This window comes from Capsicum annuum, chromosome 6 (genome assembly GCF_002878395.1).
Source record: "Capsicum annuum cultivar UCD-10X-F1 chromosome 6, UCD10Xv1.1, whole genome shotgun sequence".
In the NCBI taxonomy this organism is placed as follows: domain Eukaryota; kingdom Viridiplantae; phylum Streptophyta; class Magnoliopsida; order Solanales; family Solanaceae; genus Capsicum; species Capsicum annuum.
This window is the reverse complement of record NC_061116.1, coordinates 86,483,137-86,503,024: the sequence shown is the minus strand read 5'-3', so window position 1 is coordinate 86,503,024 and position 19,888 is coordinate 86,483,137. Positions and strand designations below refer to the sequence as shown.

Sequence of the window (19,888 nt, the reverse complement as noted above, 5' to 3'; positions counted from 1 at the left end):
TCTCACCCTAATTCGCGTCCTCCACACCTTCCTATTAAGGGTCATGTCTTCCGTAAGCTGTAACTGTCCCATGTCCTGCCTAATCACCTCCCTCCAATATTTCTTCGGCCTACATCTACCTTGTCTAAAACTATCCCTTACCAGCCTCTCACATCTCCAAACTGAAGCATCCGTGTCCCTTCTTATCACATGCCCGAACCAACACCTCACTTCTCGCATCTTGTCCTCTACCGAAGCTACTCCCATCTTCTCCCAAATAATCTCATTTCTAACCTTATTTCTCCTAGTAACTCCACACATCCACCGCAACATCCTCATCTCCGCCACCTTTAACTTTTGAATGTGAGAATTCTTAACTAGCCAACACTCCGTTCCATACAACATAGCCGAACGGACTACCACTCTGCAGAACTTACCTTTAAGCTTTGGAGGCACCTTCTTATCACACAAAACTTCCGACACGAGCCGCCATTTCACCCACGCTGCACCAATATGGTGCAAGACATCCTCATCTATCTCACCATTCCCCTGAATCATAAACCCAAGATACTTGAAACTCTCTCTCTTCTGAATGGCTTGAGAATCCAACTCCACAACCACACCATCCTCATGCGGCAAATCACTAAACTTACCTTCCAAGTACTACGTTTTGGTTTGGTCCTGCTCAACCTAAAGCCCTTTGACTCAAGGGTTTGTCTCCAAACCTCCTACTTATCACTAACTCCACTCCGAGTCTCGTAATCAGATGGCCCTAAATGGTTATTTTCTTAATTTGTTCAAGGGTTACTTTTGGGCCACTTGTGCATTAAACTATAAATAGTAACTTTTAGGTATTATTTCCTTAGTTGTATTTGCATATTGAATGAACCAAACACTTGAGTGTGTGATTGAAGAGTATTTGTTGAATATCAACTTAGAAACAAGGTTTTGAGGGCATTACGATTCCCTCTTGGTCCACGTAGAGAAAGGTGTTTGAAGGATTAATGTAATTAGGGGGTTTTGGATTTAAAACATCCATTAGTTCTTAGTTCATCATCCTTCTTGTGTCTATCTTCATCATCCATCAATTTCTATCTTGTTTTCTTAGTTAAATTCTTGATTTCCTAATTTGCCTCTTACAATTTGGTATCAGAGCCAAGCTCAGCTTGGGATCGTTTCCACGATTCATGATTCTAGTCTTGGGAAAAAGAAAGTGTCAAAAACATTTTGGGTCAAAAAAAATTTCAAATTTAGTTTTTGATTTATGACTCTTCTTGAGTTTGAGTTTCTAGTACTAGAATCTTGTTGTCTAGTATTTATTGAGTCGAAATCCAAAATTTGAGCTTATTCCGATAAGGTTTGAGTAACCCAAAACTGTTGAAGCTTGAGTATGAAGAAAATTTGAATTGGGTTCAAAAATCTGAAAGGTTTGGTTGAAATTTGAGGCTTAAAATTGCTTGGGTTGTGTTCGGGAGCTTGGGTTTCGAATTTCGTCGAATTCCGAACTTGTTTGAATGAGGATCAAATTTTGAATGTTCATGTGTTCTTTATAATGTTCATGTCTTTCGAAGAAGAGCACTCAAAAGATAAGGTTTGATCCAAAAAGGGTAAAGGAAAAAGGAGTTGTACTTGTTTACGCCAAAGAATATTCCAAGGAGAGTACAAAAGGCCCACAAGAAATTTACACCTGGAAGGAGTTAACGGATCCGCTAACTAATTACCAAGCCTGTGACTGACCATCAACCCTTAGTACCAAGAAGAAAAGTTGAATCACATTCTGGTTTGGGCTGCCACTTGAGGATCAATCAAGCTACTAAAGATCAGTCAAGTGATTAGTCACCAAGACAAAGTTGACACCACATTCTGGATAAGCCTCCACAGCACCCCTGACGACCAGTCACCCCAGTGATGGTCAATCACTTGATCAATTAGCTTAAAAAAGTTTTCGTAAGCTCAACTTATATTCTTTGTTTCATTTCTTTGATTCTTAATCATCTTTTACTTGATTCTATCACTAATTAACAACTAGTAATCCACCTACTTAGTTGTGAATTAGTTCTTGAGCCCGATTTCTTTCTTCATCCCATTTCCTTTGTGCTTTTCTAGCTTTTATTTCGTTGTAACTTCTTGGTTCAAGTCCTTAAGCAATTTCTTTGAGTCTTTCAAGCAATTTCTTTAGTCTTTCAAAGAAGAATCCATTCTAGCCAGAGTAGCAATTGATATTTCATCACCATTGGAGTATAAGCTATCCTTTAACATTTGTGGATCCCAAGTGTGAGGCATAAAAAGGTGTGTAGAGATTGTGAGGTTGATTTCATAATGGTAACTTGTTTGTTGTTTTTTGTTTAGGATCTTTCTTAATAGGTACTGTTAGAATATGAGTAGGAATAGGAATAACATATAGAATCCTACTTAAAAAATAATTGTAATTGTAACACTATTGGAAAAAGGATTGGAATGTAGAGTCTATAAACAAGGCCTCAATGTAATAATGTAGTTACAATAATTCAATGAGGAAATACATCAAAACACCCCTAAACTTGCTCCTCAATACTCACTTTTAACACTTTTCACTTTACGAATAATTCTTTTCTCCCCCAAACAACTTTCAAAGTGAATTTTATACAACCCCAATAGCTGACGTAGCAAAATTTACGTAAAGGCCAAAAAAAATGAAAAAATAAAAATAAGTGAGGCCCATTTCTTTATTTTCAGCCCCCAACTATACCTTCCTTCATCTTCCTCACACTCCACCACCCCCTCTCTTCTTGTTCCTTTATTTCTTTTTTTTCCAATGTTACCCATAAACCAACTCTAATCAAATACAACAATAACAACAACAACAAACCCAGTGTGTTCCCACAAAGTGGAGTCTAGGGAGGGTAAGATGTACGCAGTCCATACTGCTACCTCCGAAGAAGTAACTCTAATCAAATACATATTGAAATATTTTGTGTATGGGGGTTCCTGCAACTAGCCAGCTTCTTACGGAAAAATCTTCAAGAAAGTTCAACTTATTCCATCAAAATCAATTTTCCTCAATAGTTGAATTAATTCCATATTGACCGAATTCTTATTTTGATGAACAAATTGGAAATACCCGTATAAAAAATACTGATGAATTTGAATCGGGATTGAACTAAAGAAGAAAAGCACAAGAAAGGAACAAAATCGAACAAAAAGTTCCTCAAAAATTGGCAGCCACTTTGAATTGGACAAAAAATTTCAACAGTTTTTCTATCTCTAAATTCTTTTGCATTACAATTACAGTTAAGAATCAAATTCCAAAGATTAGCATCTAGAATCGAAAACAATGTACCTCCAAAAATGGGTTGAGTTCAAATTCGTGAGAGAGGGGAGACCTGAAAAAGAAACAATTTTAAGAGTGAGGGTGTATGGGGGGAGAAGGGAGTAATTTGCAAATTTGGGGCGGGGTAGGAGTTGAAGAAGAGAAAGGTATAGAGATTTACCCATATAAAAAATACTGATAAATTTGAATCCGGACTGAACTTAAGAAGAAAAGCACAAGAAAGGAACTAAATCGAACAAGATTTCCTCAAAAATTGGCAGCCGCTTTGAATTGGACAAAAAATTTCAAAATTTTTTCTATCTACAAATTCTTTTGCACTACAATTACAACTTCTCAAGAATCAAATTCCAAAGATTTGCATCTAGAATCGAAAACAATAAACCTCAAAAAATGGGTCGAGCTCAAATTCATAGGGAGGGGGATGAAAAATTGGGCTTGCAGATAAAGCGGGAGGGGGGGACCTGAAGAAGAAATAACAATTTTAGGAGTGGGGATGTATGGTCTTGGGGGGGGGGGGGGGGGGGGGGGTTGGGGGGGGGGGGGGGGGGGGGGGGGGAGAAAGAGAGGGGGGTATGGAGATTTTTACTTTTTATATTTTTATTATATACATATAGATACATATAATATATATGTGTGTATATATATATATATATATGTATATATATGTGTGTGTGTGAGAGAGATAGAGAGGAGTATTTTTTTAAAATAAAATTAACTTTTTTATGTGGCTCCGACGTGGCACTTAAATGGGGTGTGTAATACACTTTCCTTTGTGAGTGGGGTATTATATTTTTTGTGCGACATTTAATTCATTTGAAAGTTGTTTAGGAGCGTAAATAATTACCCATAAAGTTAAATGCTAACGTGAGTTTTATGGACAAATTTAGGGATGTTTTGTTGTCTTTTCTCTACTTCAATAATATTCTTCTCTTATATTTATCACCTGGTATCAGAGCTTCCATGATCTTGGCAAAGAATCAAAGAATTTCTGCTACCGGCAAGTGACTATAATCCACATATGTTGCCCGACTATTGGTACGACTCCTTTTGAATGTGTTTATGAAATTAACCCCTTGCTTCCTTGGATCGCACTCTATTGTTTAGTAGTGATGTTGTGATTAGGTTAGATGGGAACAAAAGGGCGGATGCCAGGAAGAAGTTACATGAGAATGTAAGACTACGCCTTGAAAAGAAGAGTCGGGAGGTAGCAAAAAAGGTGTACAAAGGGCAAAGGCGACTTGTGCTCGAACCGGGTGATGGGGTTTGGGTTCACCTCCGGAAGGATCGATGCCCAACTCATAGACAGTCCAAGTTTGATGCCTCAAGGGGATGGACCCTTCCAAGTACTTGAGAGGATAACGACAATGCATACAAAGTTGACCTTCCTTCAAACTATCAAGTGCACAACACATTCAATGTGTTCGATCTCACTTTTTACATGCTTGAGAATGATGATTCCATGAATTTGAGGTCAAATTCTTTTCAAAATGGACAGGTTGATACATCCCAAATTTCCTCAAAGCCTTCTACTAGAAGGCAAGCAAGAGAGCTCCAAGAGATGCAAGCTATGTTCATGAAATTAGAGGTGTTAGAGCATGTTTTGATCTCGTGTAAAGGGTTTCACGTCTTAAGGATTTGACTCGGAGCTCAAGGGAAAGAAAGCACCGCCACATGCTCGGAGAACCGCCATAGGAGTCGCCAATTGAAGGCCAAGGAATACCTAGGGCGACGGCTCAGTTGGTAGTCAGTCACCACCTTGATTGGCCATCACATTGACCATCAAAATGAGCCAAGGAGCTACACACAGGAAAACCATGACGGCTTGTGTGGTGGTTTGTCACACACTTGACTAACCGCCTAGTGAAGCAGCATAGACCTAAATGGCTATTTTCTTAATTTGTTCAAGGGTCACTTTTGGGCCACTTGTATAATAAACTATAAATAGTAACTTCAAGGTTTTATTTCCTTGGTTGTTTTTGCATATTGAATGAACCACACACTTGAGAGTGTGATTGAGAGTATTTGTTGAATGTTAGCTTAGAAACGAGGGTTTTAACAGTGTTATGATTCCCTCTTGGTCCACGTAGAGATAGGTGTTCGTAAGATTAATGTAATTAGGGGTTTTAGATTTGAAACATTCATTAGTTCTTAGTTCATCATCCTTCTTGTGTCTACCTTCATCTATCTATTCCTATCTTGTTTTATTAGTTAAATTCTTGCTTTCGTAATTTCCCCAGTTTTACCATATAATCCAGTTTGACATCACCAATTCCCATAAACCTTACATTCCAATACGTATCTCATTATCGCAAAGCAAAATACAGAAGGTACATCTGAATATTCTGTTAGATCTTCTATCTTTTATGTCATGTCATTCTATCGGAAGATTAAGTTCAGATATCTGAAATTTTTTGTATTAAGACAACCCCACTGCAACTTCATTACTCTAAGGCTGAACTTGCAATGCATACCTTTTGTTTTGCCTTTACCTATTGTAAAATTCCTTATTCTCTACCATTCTTGTCTACAATTACAACTTCTAATTGATTCCTCACTAATTTCATCAAATAAACGAATGACTCTTGCTAGTTTCGTCAAATAACAAAATATCATTCATGTGAAAAATATTATTGAATTATTGTCTACATCATTATACTGAGACCCCATTTATAGACACATTCCAATCCTTTTCATGTAGGATACTACATTACAATTTTTTTCAAGTAGGATTCTATATACTATTCATATTCTAACACTTTCTTCTCAAGATGGTGCATACAGGTCATATGTACCGAGCATGTTACAAATATAATTAATACAAAGACCAATGAGGGACTTTAGCGAAAATATATGCAAGTTAATCATTCGATTTCACAAATTTTGTAACAATATCTCTGAAAACTATTCTCTCTTACAAAGTGATAATCAATCTCAATGTACTTAATCCTCTCATGAAATACCGGGTTTGATGGGATATGAAGAGCCCCTTGGTTGTCACACACAAGTTCCATTCCATTTGACTGGTTCCTCCAAATTTTAGCTCTCAACAATTGTTTAATCCAAACTATCTCACACTATCTCACAGGCAGTTACCGCCATTGCTCGATGTTTTGCTTCTACAGTAGATCGAGCAACCACACTTTGTTTCTTACTCTTTCGGGACACCAAATTACCTTCTACTAAAACACAATATCTGGATGTAGAATGTCCATATACTAACTTACAACACACACAGGTAAGAAGTTTCAAGTCAGGTCACTGTGAGATAATTACCAACTAGATGTAGATCTTCTAGGATCACTAAGTGACTCCCATAACATGAGTTTAGTATTTGGATCCATAGGAGTGTCAATGGGTTTACATCCCATCATTCCTGTCTTCTCGAGAATGTCTAAGGCATACTTGCATTGCCAAATAGCATCTGATCTGGATTGAGCAACTTCAATACCTAGAAAATACTTCAGTTTGTCGAGGTCTTTAATCTGAAAGTGTTGAACGAGGTGTAGCTTCTAACTAATGCTACCATCTTGATCATTCTCGCTAATAACAATACCATCAATATGAACCACCAAATAAATACATAAATTTGGAGCAGAATGTCGATAAACCATAGAGTGATCGGCTCACTGCAAATCATGTCAAACTCCTGAATTATTGTGCTAAACTTTCCAAACCCTGCTCAAGGAGACTGTTTTAGACCATAAAGTAACTAGCGCAATCGGCACGCTAGACTACTCCCCTGAGCAACAAAACCAGGTGGTTACTTCGTATAAACTTCCTCCTCAAGGTCACCATGGACAAAAGCATTCTTGATATCTAATTTATAAAGTGTCGAACAACCACCATGGATAGAAAAAAACAAACACGCGTTATTTTAGCCATGGAAGAGAAAATATCACTGTAATCACGCCCAAATCTCTGAGTGTACTCTTTAACAACAAGGCGAGTCTTAAGCCAATCAATTTGGCCATCTGGACCAAGTTTCACTACATAAATCCAACAACCACCAACAGCCGATTCATCTAACGGGAAAGGAACAGGCTCCCAAGTACCACTTGCATTTAAAGTAGGCATCTCGCCAATCATAGCTTGTTAAGATTAAGGAGGCCAATTATCCATCCTTTTCCTGATGTGGAATTCTTAACACACACCCGCACGCCTAATACTTGTTAACCAGAGCATGGACAATATAGTATGGGGGGCCCAACATAGGTGAACAAAGAAATGGATTGGCCCGGCTCTGAAATCATGTAAGAATTGTTTTTTTGGGAAATAGGTAACGTGATACCATGTAAGAAATATAAAAGAAAAATATTATTGAGTTGTTGTCTACATTATTACAATGAGATCCATTTATAGACGTTACATTACAATCATTTTTCATGTAGGATATTACATTATAATCCTTTTCCAAGTAGTATTCCATATACCATGTAAAGAATGGATCTTGGGCCTAACTCAACCTCAAAAGCTAGCTCATAAGATGAGGGTTGCCCAAGACCAGCTCAGGTATTGTTATTTCTCAACGCAAGTATGCTTTAGACATTCTTGAGGAAACAGGAATGATGGGATGTCGACCCATTGACACTCCTATGGATCCAAATGCTAAACTTCTGCCAGGACAGGGGGAGCCACTCAGTGATCCTAGAAGGTATAGGCGGTTGGTTGAAAAGTTGAATTATCTTACAGTGACTAGACCTGACATCTCTTTTCCTGTGAGTGTTGTAAGTCAGTTTATGACTTCCCCTTGTGATGATCATAAGGATGCAGTTGTTCGGATTTTGCAATATATAAAGTCATCTCCAGGTAAAGGACTACTCTTCTAGGATCGAGGCCATGAGCATATCATTAGATATACAGATGCTGATTGGGCAAGATCACCCTCTAATGGATGTTCTACATCTGGATATTGTGTTTTAGTAGAAGGTAATTTGGTGTCCTGGAAAAGTAAGAAACAGAGTGTGGTTGCTTAATCTAGTGCCGAAGCAGAATATCGAGCAATGGCTGCAGCAATTTGCGAGCTGGTTTGGATCAAGCAATTGCTGAGAGAATTAAAATTTGGAGAAACTGGTAAGATGGAATTTGTATGTGATAATCAGGCAGCCTTTTATATTGCATCTAATCCAGTGTTCCATGAAAGGACCAAGCACATAGAGATTGATTGTCACTTTGACAGAAAAAATATACTCTCAGGAGATATTGTTACAAAATTTGTGAAGTCACGTGATGAACTTGCAAATATCTTCACCCAGTCTCTCACCAGTCCTCTTATTAATTACATTTGTAACAAACTTGGTACATATGACTTGTATGCACTAGCTTGAGGGGGAGTGTTAGAATACGAATACGAATACGAATAGCATATAGAATTCTACTTGGAAAGGAATTGTAATGTAGTGTCCTATTAGGAATAAGATTGGAATGTAGTGTCTATAAATAGGGTCTCAATGTAATAATTTAGAGAACAATTTCAATAATATTTTCTCCATTAATTCTCACATTATTCATGTTCCTACTCATATTCTGACAATTTGCAAATAGCATGTACTGTAAAATTTATTGTATGTATAAACCGAATAACACATTACGTATCCAAGCTAAGGAAGTATGGGCTTGGGGCGGATCCGTTTTATGGTCTCACTGCTCACGGTTACAAAACACTCTTCTACAGCTTTGATCATCATTCAAAAATCAAAATAAAATGCTCAAACCATTTCCTATTACTCTTTTTCAAATTCGATAGATACAGGTTGATTGTATATTTCATTATATGTCTATGATTAAGAGTATCCTCTACATCTCCAACCATTATTCAATCATGTAACGACCTAAAAATTTGATGAAATATGTGAATTATGTGTTTTTGTGTAATTTGACTATTTTACCCCTTCCCCGTAGTTGTATTGTGGTATTTCTGGGGTGTGGGGTTGATTGGCGGGTTTCCCGATACATTTTGATACATTTATGTGATATTGTGGTTTTTGGTGGCTTCGAGAGTTAATATGGACTTGTGTGGTTTATCTTTTGGTCTGTGCGACGAATGACTGAATAGACTGCACCAGCAAATCCAAAACGTCGACTTTAGGATGGTAACGTGTTGAGATTGATTTTGTGGCTTTTAAATCTCATTTCGACCCTCAATTTGAAAAATTGCAATTTTGAATTTCGGGAATCAACTTTGCGAAAACGACGTTTTTCGAAAATCTAATATCGCCATTGAGTCTGGAGAATTGAATTTAGTGTGATTACATAGTTCGTTTGCGAAAATCGAATTCCAAATGAATCCCAAGGGCTTAGCGAAAACTTGAAAAAATTCGAAGTTTCAGTTGATAGCGATCGCACAAAGGGAGTGTTGCGATCGCAACATCTCCTCCTGCAGCCCTGTGTGCGATCGAACACTTAGTTGTGTTATAGCAAGACCTGATGACCTGGAAAGGATATCAAAAAGCCCCTTAGATTGCGTTTTTGTCTATTTTCCACCTTGTCTCTGGAGAGATAAACCCTAAAATAGTGTGAGAGCCTTAGGGGTCGTTTGGTGTGAGGTACTAATACAAATAGTCCCGAGATAAAATAATAATTCCGGGATAAAAATTTTGGTGCTTTGTTTTGGTTGCCTAATTCGGGATAACTTATCCCGGTACTAATAAATAGTACCGGGATAACTTATCCCGGTGGTATAACAATCCCAACCTAATTTAAATTTTAATTAGTCTACAAATTTTTTTCCATTGCTAAATTTGAACAATTATATGAGCTCATTAAATGCTACAAAAGTGATGAGTCATGGAAAAATGATAGTAACACCATAAAAACTACTCTTATTTATACAATCAAACTCAAAATTGATAAGAGTTTATTGTCTTTCTATTTGGTAGATATGTTTATTAATCTTATTTCAAATTTTCATTTTTTGTAACAAATTTATCATGGATAAGTAATTAAAGTATCTTGGCATTTCCTTTCTAACTTAATACATGCTTAATTATTAAATAAAAAATATTTTTTATATTTAGCTAAAAATATTTGAAAAATTAATTTTAAAAAATTATAATTTGACTCAAATATTAATGATACTAAATAATGAAAAATAAGAGTAATTCTTTTTCAAAATTTTTTATGATGAATTTTTTAACAAAACATGAGATTATCAACATTTTACAGAATTTAGGACAAAATAAGTAATTTAACATAAAATATTAAAGCTTCATACACGTTTAAGAAATATCAACATAAATTTCTAAACATGTATTTTTAGGAGAAAGAAACTAATAAAGTTAAAAAAAATTAGTAACTTTTTAATTTCTTTTGTATGGTTTAATATGAAGAAAAATAATTAAGCTAAATAAGGTGAAGGATATTTTTGTTAACAAACTATCTATTCTTAAAGAGAATGCAATGCATATTATTTTTAGTACCACAAACCAAACAACCACTAAAAAGTAATACCAGAACAACTAATCTCAGTACAACTAATCCCAGTATAACTAATCCCAGCATAACTAATCCCAACATAACTTGTTTCCAACAAAACGACCCCTTAAAGGGTGCTTGGATAGCTAGATTAACATCTATTTATTGATTCTCTTACGGATTTAAAGATCAGTGTTCACCCTTCTCTTAATAAATTTCTTAATTATTTTCTCAAAACCCCAAAACCTTAGGACTTGATTTTAAACGCCGATTTCACTCTTTTTCACTTGAATAAGATTTCTAATCCTATAATTACTTGTTTTTCCTCGATTTCATCTTCGAAACATCTTCGATTCTTGATTTAAAATGGATTTCAAAGGTTTCACTTGGTAAAGTTTAAAAATGATTTTTCTTTGAATTGAACCTCATTTATAACTCGATTTGCCTTGGATTTTCAATTGTAGCTTCCTAAAGGTTTGGGGAACAGATTTTTGAAATAAAGTTACGATTTTGCCCTTCTTTTTCGAAAATCCGTTTTGGAGGTCTATTTCGATCCCAAACCAAAAGTAGGCAATATGGGTATCGTTAGCCTTGTTTTGACGCATAAATTCTATATTTCTTGGTTTTAGTGAATTTCGGGACCGGTCGTGAGAAACAGGACTTTGTGGTTGAAATATTGCGGATCGATTTCAACTTTCGAGGTAGGTTATGGCTCAACTATTCAGACCGGGCTGGGTAGTTAATTCTTATACCAAATGCATGTTAAGCGGATGGGAACTAATCATGAAATTGGCTATCTTAATGTGTTGTCCTCGTGTTGGGGCCTATATGTGATGCAATTGTTGGTTTTGAGATATTATATGATATGTGTGACCGTGTGGGGTCCTATATGATATTGATAGCCTAAATTACATGTGAATAATTGTATTGTGTTGTTGAAATGTCTAATACGGTACCATTGGTAAATGTCTAATGCAGTACCATTGGTGTATTGTGTGCTTTATTCATACTTTATTGGTATATGAATCATGTGGAAGTTCATGGATGATGGAATAATGATTGGATATTGGCTCACGTGGTTGTGAAAATATATTGTTGGGGAAATATATCATTGTGAATGATTGTGGAAATATATCATTGTGGTTGGTTGTGGAAATACTCATTATGATTGATTGCGAGCATTACATTCTCATGTCATACTCATTCATGAAATATTGGTACCACCGTAGCAACATCTGAGAAACATTGACAACACTTTTTGAGAACGCTTCCCAAGGATGTGCCGAGAAGGAGATATTGAGATATCTTATAAAAACCCTCCCCGATGGATGTGCCAGGGAGGAGATATGGATATATGGATTGTATATGGATTGACGAAACCCTCATGGGTCCCACATCAGGAGGCTTACCTCCTGTGGGCGTATACGGAGGTTATGCGACGACCTCGTGCATCATCATCATTTTCTTCTTATACATTGCACTTACTTTATTGTGTTTATGTTGTGATTGATTTGTCATATTGACTTGTCAGGCTTTTGTTTGTTCTATCTTCCGTTAATTGTACTTGACTTCCTTGTATATACTTGTGCTTCCTTGTTTCTAAGTGTGTGATATAACGTATACTTGTGTTCTACTTGGTTGTGTTGTTGCAAGGTATGTGATGTGTATATATATTAGGATTGTTAGTGCAAGTGGTGTGGGCAACCATTGTGGGACATTTTCTAATTGCAGGTGACGTGCCCTTTATGTGTATTTTGTATGTTTTATTATCTACTTTGCACAGTCGGCCTATGATACCTACTGAGTACAAGTGAATCGTACTCACGCCTACTGCGCACTTTTGATGCAGGTCCTAGTACGAGTGCGCCCCAGCTTTGGTTGATTCGGGCGATAGTTGATGTTTTCAATGTAGTGGTTGACTTTCGGGCGTCCGAATGTATTCTACTACCTTTCTTACAGACTATGTCTTTATTTTCATTGCAGAGACAGAGTTTCTCTTGTATTTGGATATCTTGTGTATTTCCTTTGAATTCGAGTTGTACTAGCTACGTTCTTATACTGTTGACATCAGGTTTTAGGAGTTATGGTTGTGTTGTTGATTATATTCTTTCCGCATTTATTATACTTTTGGGAGGAGCTCGGATGCTCCAATGCGGAGGCGTGAGACACTGGCTATGGATGTTTTAGGCGGGATAAAGGTAGACCGAAGAAATATTGGAGAGAGGTGATTAAGCATGATATGGAGCAGTTAGAGCTTACGGAGGACATGACCCTTGATAGGAAGGTGTGGAGGATGCGGATTAGGGTAGAGGGTTGGGGGATGGGAGTGTGCCAATAATAGTAAGGGACCATTCTTTTGTGTCTGTAGTTTTTGTTCGTGGTGTTGTATGATGTCTATGATTTCAGTAAGATAGTTCTTAGTATTATCTTGTGGATGTAGTATTATCTTGTGGCTACCGGTGTTAGTTTATTTTGCATACCGTTCTATTATATATGCACTTATCTTTTGTGTTTGTTATACTGTTATCGATTCTAAGCCGGGGGTCTATCGAAAATAGTCTCTCTACTACACCTGAGGTAGTGGTATGGTCTGCGTACACTCTACCCTCCCCAGACCCCACTATGTGGGAATACACTGGGAATGTTGTTGTTGTATATGGTTCGGCTTCGTTCTAAAAGCCTTTCCCGAGGGTATTTCTTTCTTTTCCCCTTTGTGTATCAGCTTGGGTAACAGGCTTACTCGTCAAGGTTCGCCGCGACGAGTGCCATCATGACCCTTGGATTTTGGGTCAGGACAGATCACTTGTAAGCCCTCTTCATAAAGATCCTTTCTGATATTTATATATTTGAGTAGGATAGGCCCGAGGGATTGTGGTTTTTTCCTACAAATTGGGCCTATCCCACATGTCTTCTCGACCTATCACATTCTTTATCTAGGTCGATGCAAAAAATGCCTCTATTCTGGATATGCTCTAGTAAGTCCCTATCCAATATCTATTTAGAATTACTCACTTCCCTTGTAGAAAAACGTCTGCCGGTACTTTCAATTTTGCTAACAAACTAAAATTTCGTATATGTAAGATAAGTAAGTTACAACTAGCCCAACTGATGCAACTAAAAAAATACGGATTAAATTTGGAAAGATACAAACCACATGGGCTCACAATCTAATAACGTAGTGGTAACAAGTAACAACTAAAAGACAGCCTCATTTGCTACAAAAAGATCATTTCAAGAAACAGAAGTAGTTGGCAATTGAAAATTAAGTGGAAAGGCAGACATGCACATATCCGTTAAACAACGGCGAGAAACCTAACATATTGTATAAAATAGACGACATGATTAATGCTACCAATTACATAAGACTCCTAAGACTAGCAATGTTTCAGAAAGTTAAACAAGACCACACAGAGGCTTTTCAAGCTACCGAAATTTTGGCATTCTATTAATTATTTAAAAGAAAATCAATTTCATCCAAAAGGCTCCATTACCTCAATTTACAGAATTACAAGCAAGGTAGTTTCAAATCATAAGTTTACATAAAATTCATTGATTCACTAGTGAGTAGTGACAGCATTATTTTGAATATATATTTTCAAAAAATGCTGAACGCATCCATCAGAATTCTTCACTAAACCTTGTCAACTATCCAGATTCTGCAATATATAGGCTAACCCGAAGTAAGAAGTGTGATAGCTATATTCCATTATAAAATGAACACAAGGACCATGATAAACAAGAAAGATCACAATTGTTTCATACCATTCTACAATTACTAATTTTCAACACTTCCATATAACATATCTGAAGCCATCTCACAATTCAAATAGCCAACAGTAATCACGTATCATCCAGAAACTATGTATACGAGCAACAAGTTTTTCCTGTCAATTTCACAGAGAGTCCGCCAAATAACACAAATCTCCCTGAGTTGATAATATGCTTTTTCAGTAATGTTTTGGGTGTTTTCAACTGAAACAGAATCCAGACCACATAAATAGAGAGAAAAACATAGTCATACATCACATAGTGAGACCACAAAAGGCTAGAGGTCATACCCTTCTGCAATTGCAGTTTTTCCCACTCCAGGCTCACCAATAATTACAGGATTGTTCTTTGTCCTCCGACTTAATATTTGGATGCAGCGCCGTATTTCGTCATCTCTTCCTATCACCGGGTCAAGTTTACCACGTCTTGCAAGTTCAGTTAAGTCATTTCCATATTTATCTAATGCCTCATATTTTCCCTCTGGGTCTGAAAAGAGTTGGAACGCTATGTATTAGCAACAACCAGAAAAATGAGTGCCACCTCAAAGCACTGTCATCAGCAATTCATGCATCTAGTAGCAGACAAAAACAAAGCAAAGGCACAAAGAGCATTACATATTTCATCATGTTATTAAGGTTATACCACATATACAACTTCCCTTCGAGAGAATTAGACAACACTATTTCATCTTCTACTTTTGGAGAGAGCACTATTTGAATACTGAACATCAGGCATTGTCAAGACTGCTCAGCTTCATTGAATTTGGTAGGAGACCTTCATCAACCATGGCGAACAGCTGTATGATGGAAAAAATAAGAGCCACAACAACACTTCCCTTACTTCAAGACATCAAAGCCAGGGAAGGAAACATGATTGTGGGATAGCGTTATAATGATGGCTTAGATCAAACTTGGAAATAATCAAGTGTTGCCATCAGTTTCATCATTTAAATGGAGCCCTAGTTTGTGGGATAGTGTCACAATAATGGCCTATTCAAGAATCCTAGTGGCTTTTTGTGTAAAGGATGAGTCAGAGAAAAATAGATGCAAAGTTTTATATCCTGATATGGAATTCTTTAGATCCTAAATTACTCCGCTTGTTTCAAACCTGTAAAACATGTTCTAAGAATTGAACCAATGCCAAGAGTGTGTTTACATACATGGTCATCTTAGATGTGATTTGTTTCCAACAAAACCATCAAAATATGATGGTCACTTTAGACAAATAGAAACATGAAGAGATGAGTTTAATTGTGTTGCCACTCTAATAGGAACAGCAATGAGGTCAGTCATTGATGGTCTTGGCACTGATAAAGCTTTAATCTAAGTTCTAACTATTACCAAATTTTGTCAAGTCTTACCGCTCCTTTCTTGGAATATGTCTCCATCAAGTTGCTATGTATGTCCATAGGTACTATTGGTAATAATGAAGTAATGACATCTCTATTAGCTGTGCACAATGGATTGTTGCGACAAACATGGTCCTTACCAAAACAGGAAAACGCCCTTAACCTCACTTTAGGACGGAGATGGAGTCCTCCTTTACTTCAGTCTTGAGCAAAAGACAAAAAACTCATTAGTCTACCTTGTTAGGAGCAGAACACAGTTATTACTTGCAAAATCAAGCTACAAAACAATAACAACCCTCTTTTGGCGTTTCCCTCTGGAAATGCCTTGGCTTGTTTGACCAGATTTTTACTTATAAGCTCATGGATACGAGATTACCCAGTGCATCCATTCATATTTTGTGTTAATAGTAACTTAAGCTTACTTATTTTGCTCTCTCTACAATAGAACTTGCTAAAGGCACTTTGATTGTAGTTAAGGAAATAGAAGACACATCCTTCCTTTTGGTGTCAAAGTCAGTCTTCAAATTCAGAGTTAATCTAAAGTCCATGTGCATGGTGTATCATTCCAGCTACTTAAAATTAGCTTTCTTAGCCATGCATTTATGAAATATAATGAGCTCTAACTACCTTACAAGATCTCCCCGTCAACAAGCAAAGTTAAATGTCGATGACAAGCATAGAGAGAGACAATATTGCATGATTGTGAAAGAAAATCCACCCAATCAAGTAAAGATCGTTTGATATTGTGACGAAGTTAGGTCCTTTCGCCCTGTGAACAACTAGGCTATACCATTCAACTAGAATGAATCATATCAGAAGAGACATGTCTACGAAACTTGAAGATAGAGAGAGAGAGATACATACTCGGATCAGTTACTCTCTGACTTCCCCGAACAGCATTGACAGCATCCTTCAAAGCCTTCTCTGTTAGCTGGAGATCCCTAAATAACTTTTGACCAAATCTTTTATCTGAAAGAAAAGCTAACAACATATGCTCAACAGACACAAAGGAATCTCCCATTTCCTTCTTATGCTTCTTTGTATTCTCCAGGAGGGAACTAAGATGTGACCCCAATATTGGGCCACTAGTATCACCTACAACCTGCGAGAAAAAAGATCTGATGCTCTATTCCAGGAACTCCTCATAATTCACAATTAGTCTCCAGTTTCCATACCTTTGGCTGCTGAGATATAAAATTATCTGTTTCTTGCAGAACTGACGTGTTGTCCAACCCAGCCTTTGTGAATATCCTTCGAGCCAACCCATCCTTCTGCTCCAAAAGAGCTTTCATTAAGTGCTCAGTCTCAACTACTTGTTGCTTGCCGGTCCGTGCCGCTTCTACAGCACCAACAATACCCTCAAGAGCCATCTCAGTGTAATCCAAATTATTGATCTGCTAAATCTTCATACAAATTAATATAAGAAACAAACAAACAATTCGAAAGAACCATCTAAAACTATCCGGAATAAAAGATCGGCATTCGTCAAGTCAAATCCAAGAGAACTGACAAATTGCAATATGATTGTAGATGTGAATGGTACTGCTCTTGTTAGAGAATGCCTGGGAGACCAATAGACCCTAATCAAAAGTCTGCTTTAATCTGCAGAATCCCCTTAGTATTGTTCGATATAACACCAAAGCTTACTTGTCTAAGAGGATATAACATATTGAGGAGGCAGATATCCTTTCATTCACCATTTCTTCATAGCATCAGTAGTAAACACTAGAGTAGGATTTATGACAACACCAATTGTTGTCAAATGAAATGAATGGCCTTAAAAAAAAAAAGAGAGAGAGAGAGAGTAGACCCACAGAATCAAATGAAACAACTATCACAAAGTTTAGTTTAGTGCATGTGTTTATACAGAATGGCACTTAAGGGTGTCGCCTAATGGTAAATGAAGTGATCAACAAAAACACTGGGTGATTTCCTATTTATCCTAGCCGAGGTGAGTGTAAACTGACCAAACACTACGGTTAGACCAAAAAAAAGGAGAAATACAGGGTGGGTGCGCCACCAAACCAAACTGTCAAACAATAGAAGGTAGTATATCAAATTCTACACATGCCGACAAATGGGGAATGATTAAATATGTACTGATCTTCAAATGCCACTGTAATTTGCATACATAATATAGTTTATAGAAGAGTGTTCAGCTCTTAACATCAGTCAAAGTCGAGCATTTCATACTTGTAGTAAAACGCCTGCCCAATAATACAGATTTAAGACCTCCACTCTGCAAAGGAAGGCCGGGAGAGATATTTCTTTAAGTTGCCTCTCTAAGTCCAGTTCCAAAACATGATGAACTGAGAAAATTGTATTCTGACAAGCATTATCTACACAGAGATGATTTCAATAGCAGAATAAAAGAACCAAATGCATTCAATTTAATTCAAGTTTATTACAAAGAAGAAACCCGTGCCTGTTCGGAGCTAGCAGCCGCAGTAGAGTAAGAGCGTAAGAAACTTTTGGCAAACACGCCATAATTCCTCCAAACATTACAAGTGGTCGCCGTTCTTCCTGCAATAACAAACCCATTGCTAGGCGGTGTACTGCTGCTACTAAGTATTCCATTTTCTGAGAGACGAGAGTGTACTGAACGAGATTGAGAGAGTAAGCGGGAACGTGACGCCTTAAGGGCCGAGAGAGCAGACCTCCGTGTTGCCATGCTGATTCCTTTTCCTGGCGATAAATAATTCTTATGTTCCAACAAAATTTGTACAAATGGGGTTGTACTGAATCCTCACACTAACTCGAAGCTTAGGGAAGAGGCAAGAAGAACGGAAACCTGCAGAAGAGTGTGGAATATTCCAGGGACACCAAACCGGAAGCTTGGAGGAGCAAAAACAAATGAAAACGAGAAAAATTAGGCACAAAACCCTCCCAAAGTTTGCAATTAAAAAAAAAAAAAAAGTGGCTCCCGCAACTTGTCTCTTTTAAAAAAATTAATTACTTTGAATAATTGAACAACTTCGCCCAGTTGTCAAACAACTTAGCACAGTTATCGAACAACTTAGCGCAGTTATTAAATAACTTTGATAATTATCGAACAACTTTGATAGTTATCAAAAAACTTAGCACAGTTATCGAACAACTTTGATAGTTGTCGAACAACTTCACAAAGTTGTCGAACAACTTTGAGAAGTTGTTGGAATGAAAAAACTTTTAAAAAAAAACTCAAAAAGAAATTGTTCCTCTCACCTAATTTTAAAAACTTGAAGGACCTCACTTTATTGGACAACTCCCTTTGGTTTTATTAAAATTAAAATAGTTTGTTTTTTGTCTAATTGCCTAGAGAAAATTAAAGGAAAGATCTTTTAAGGTGATATTGACCAACTGTCAAACATAATTAGGAAACTTGATCAAGTTAATTGTGGATTTGATTAATATTTTTAAAATTTTCTAATCTTTTCAAAAATACAAATCAACCCAACTCACATCCCTCTTCAATTCAAATCAACTAGTCTCTCTCCTATCTCGACAGCTTCTCTAACTCTCTCTCAACCAATAGTTCTGCAAATTTCTCCTTTCAATCCTCGGCAATTTCAACCTCCGACGATAAATAGTTGGGCTTCGAGTTCTCTTTTTACTTCAATCGTCAATCGACGTGACAGCCTTACTCTCCGGCCACAACAGCTTCGAATTCTTCATCATTCCTTTTCTTCCTTCACAGGTAAAAATTTATGGCTTTTTTAGTTTTGAAGAAAACGAGGAACTTGAGTCAACTTCTCTTATAATATTGATTAACAATTTCAATATTTGTTGCTTTAATATGAAATGCGGTCTGAATAAAATCCTAATTTCTGATATTTCTTCTTTTTTCGAAGTGAATTATGATTTTTTGTTATTTGTTGTGTTTTTTTGAAGTTTGATTTTCATTGTTTGTGTTTATACAAACAAAACAACAATTTGGGTTGATTTGTTCTGTTCTTGTTCTTGGTAAAAATGTTGATATTGCTATTTTTTGTTGCACAAAATCGTGCTACTATTTTTTCTCCAACAGATTATTCATCTGGTGCAATATATTAACCATCTGATGCAACAGATTTTTTATATGATGTAACAGATCA

General features: G+C 36.8%; 1 protein-coding gene across 5 annotated transcripts in view; it reads right to left on the bottom strand.

Moving 5' to 3' along the window:
- Positions 1-18,701, bottom strand: part of LOC107873316 (chaperone protein ClpB4, mitochondrial) — a 38,298-nt gene extending 19,597 nt beyond the window's left edge. For 4 of the 5 annotated variants that reach the window (XR_001675252.2, XR_001675253.2, XR_001675251.2 and 1 more), the window contains exons 1-4: positions 18,241-18,691; positions 16,991-17,209; positions 16,680-16,917; positions 14,758-14,953 (exon numbers count right to left, since the gene is read on the bottom strand). Coding sequence is in view for 1 of the 5 variants with exons in the window: in XM_016720121.2 (XP_016575607.1) it covers positions 14,758-14,953; positions 16,680-16,917; positions 16,991-17,209; positions 18,241-18,486 (899 nt within the window). In the remaining 4 variants the exon portion in view is untranslated. Of the gene's footprint in view, positions 1-14,757; positions 14,954-16,679; positions 16,918-16,990; positions 17,210-18,240 lie in introns of all 5 variants that reach the window. The other variant, XM_016720121.2, reaches the window with a different exon arrangement.
- Positions 18,702-19,888: the final 1,187 nt, after the last annotated feature.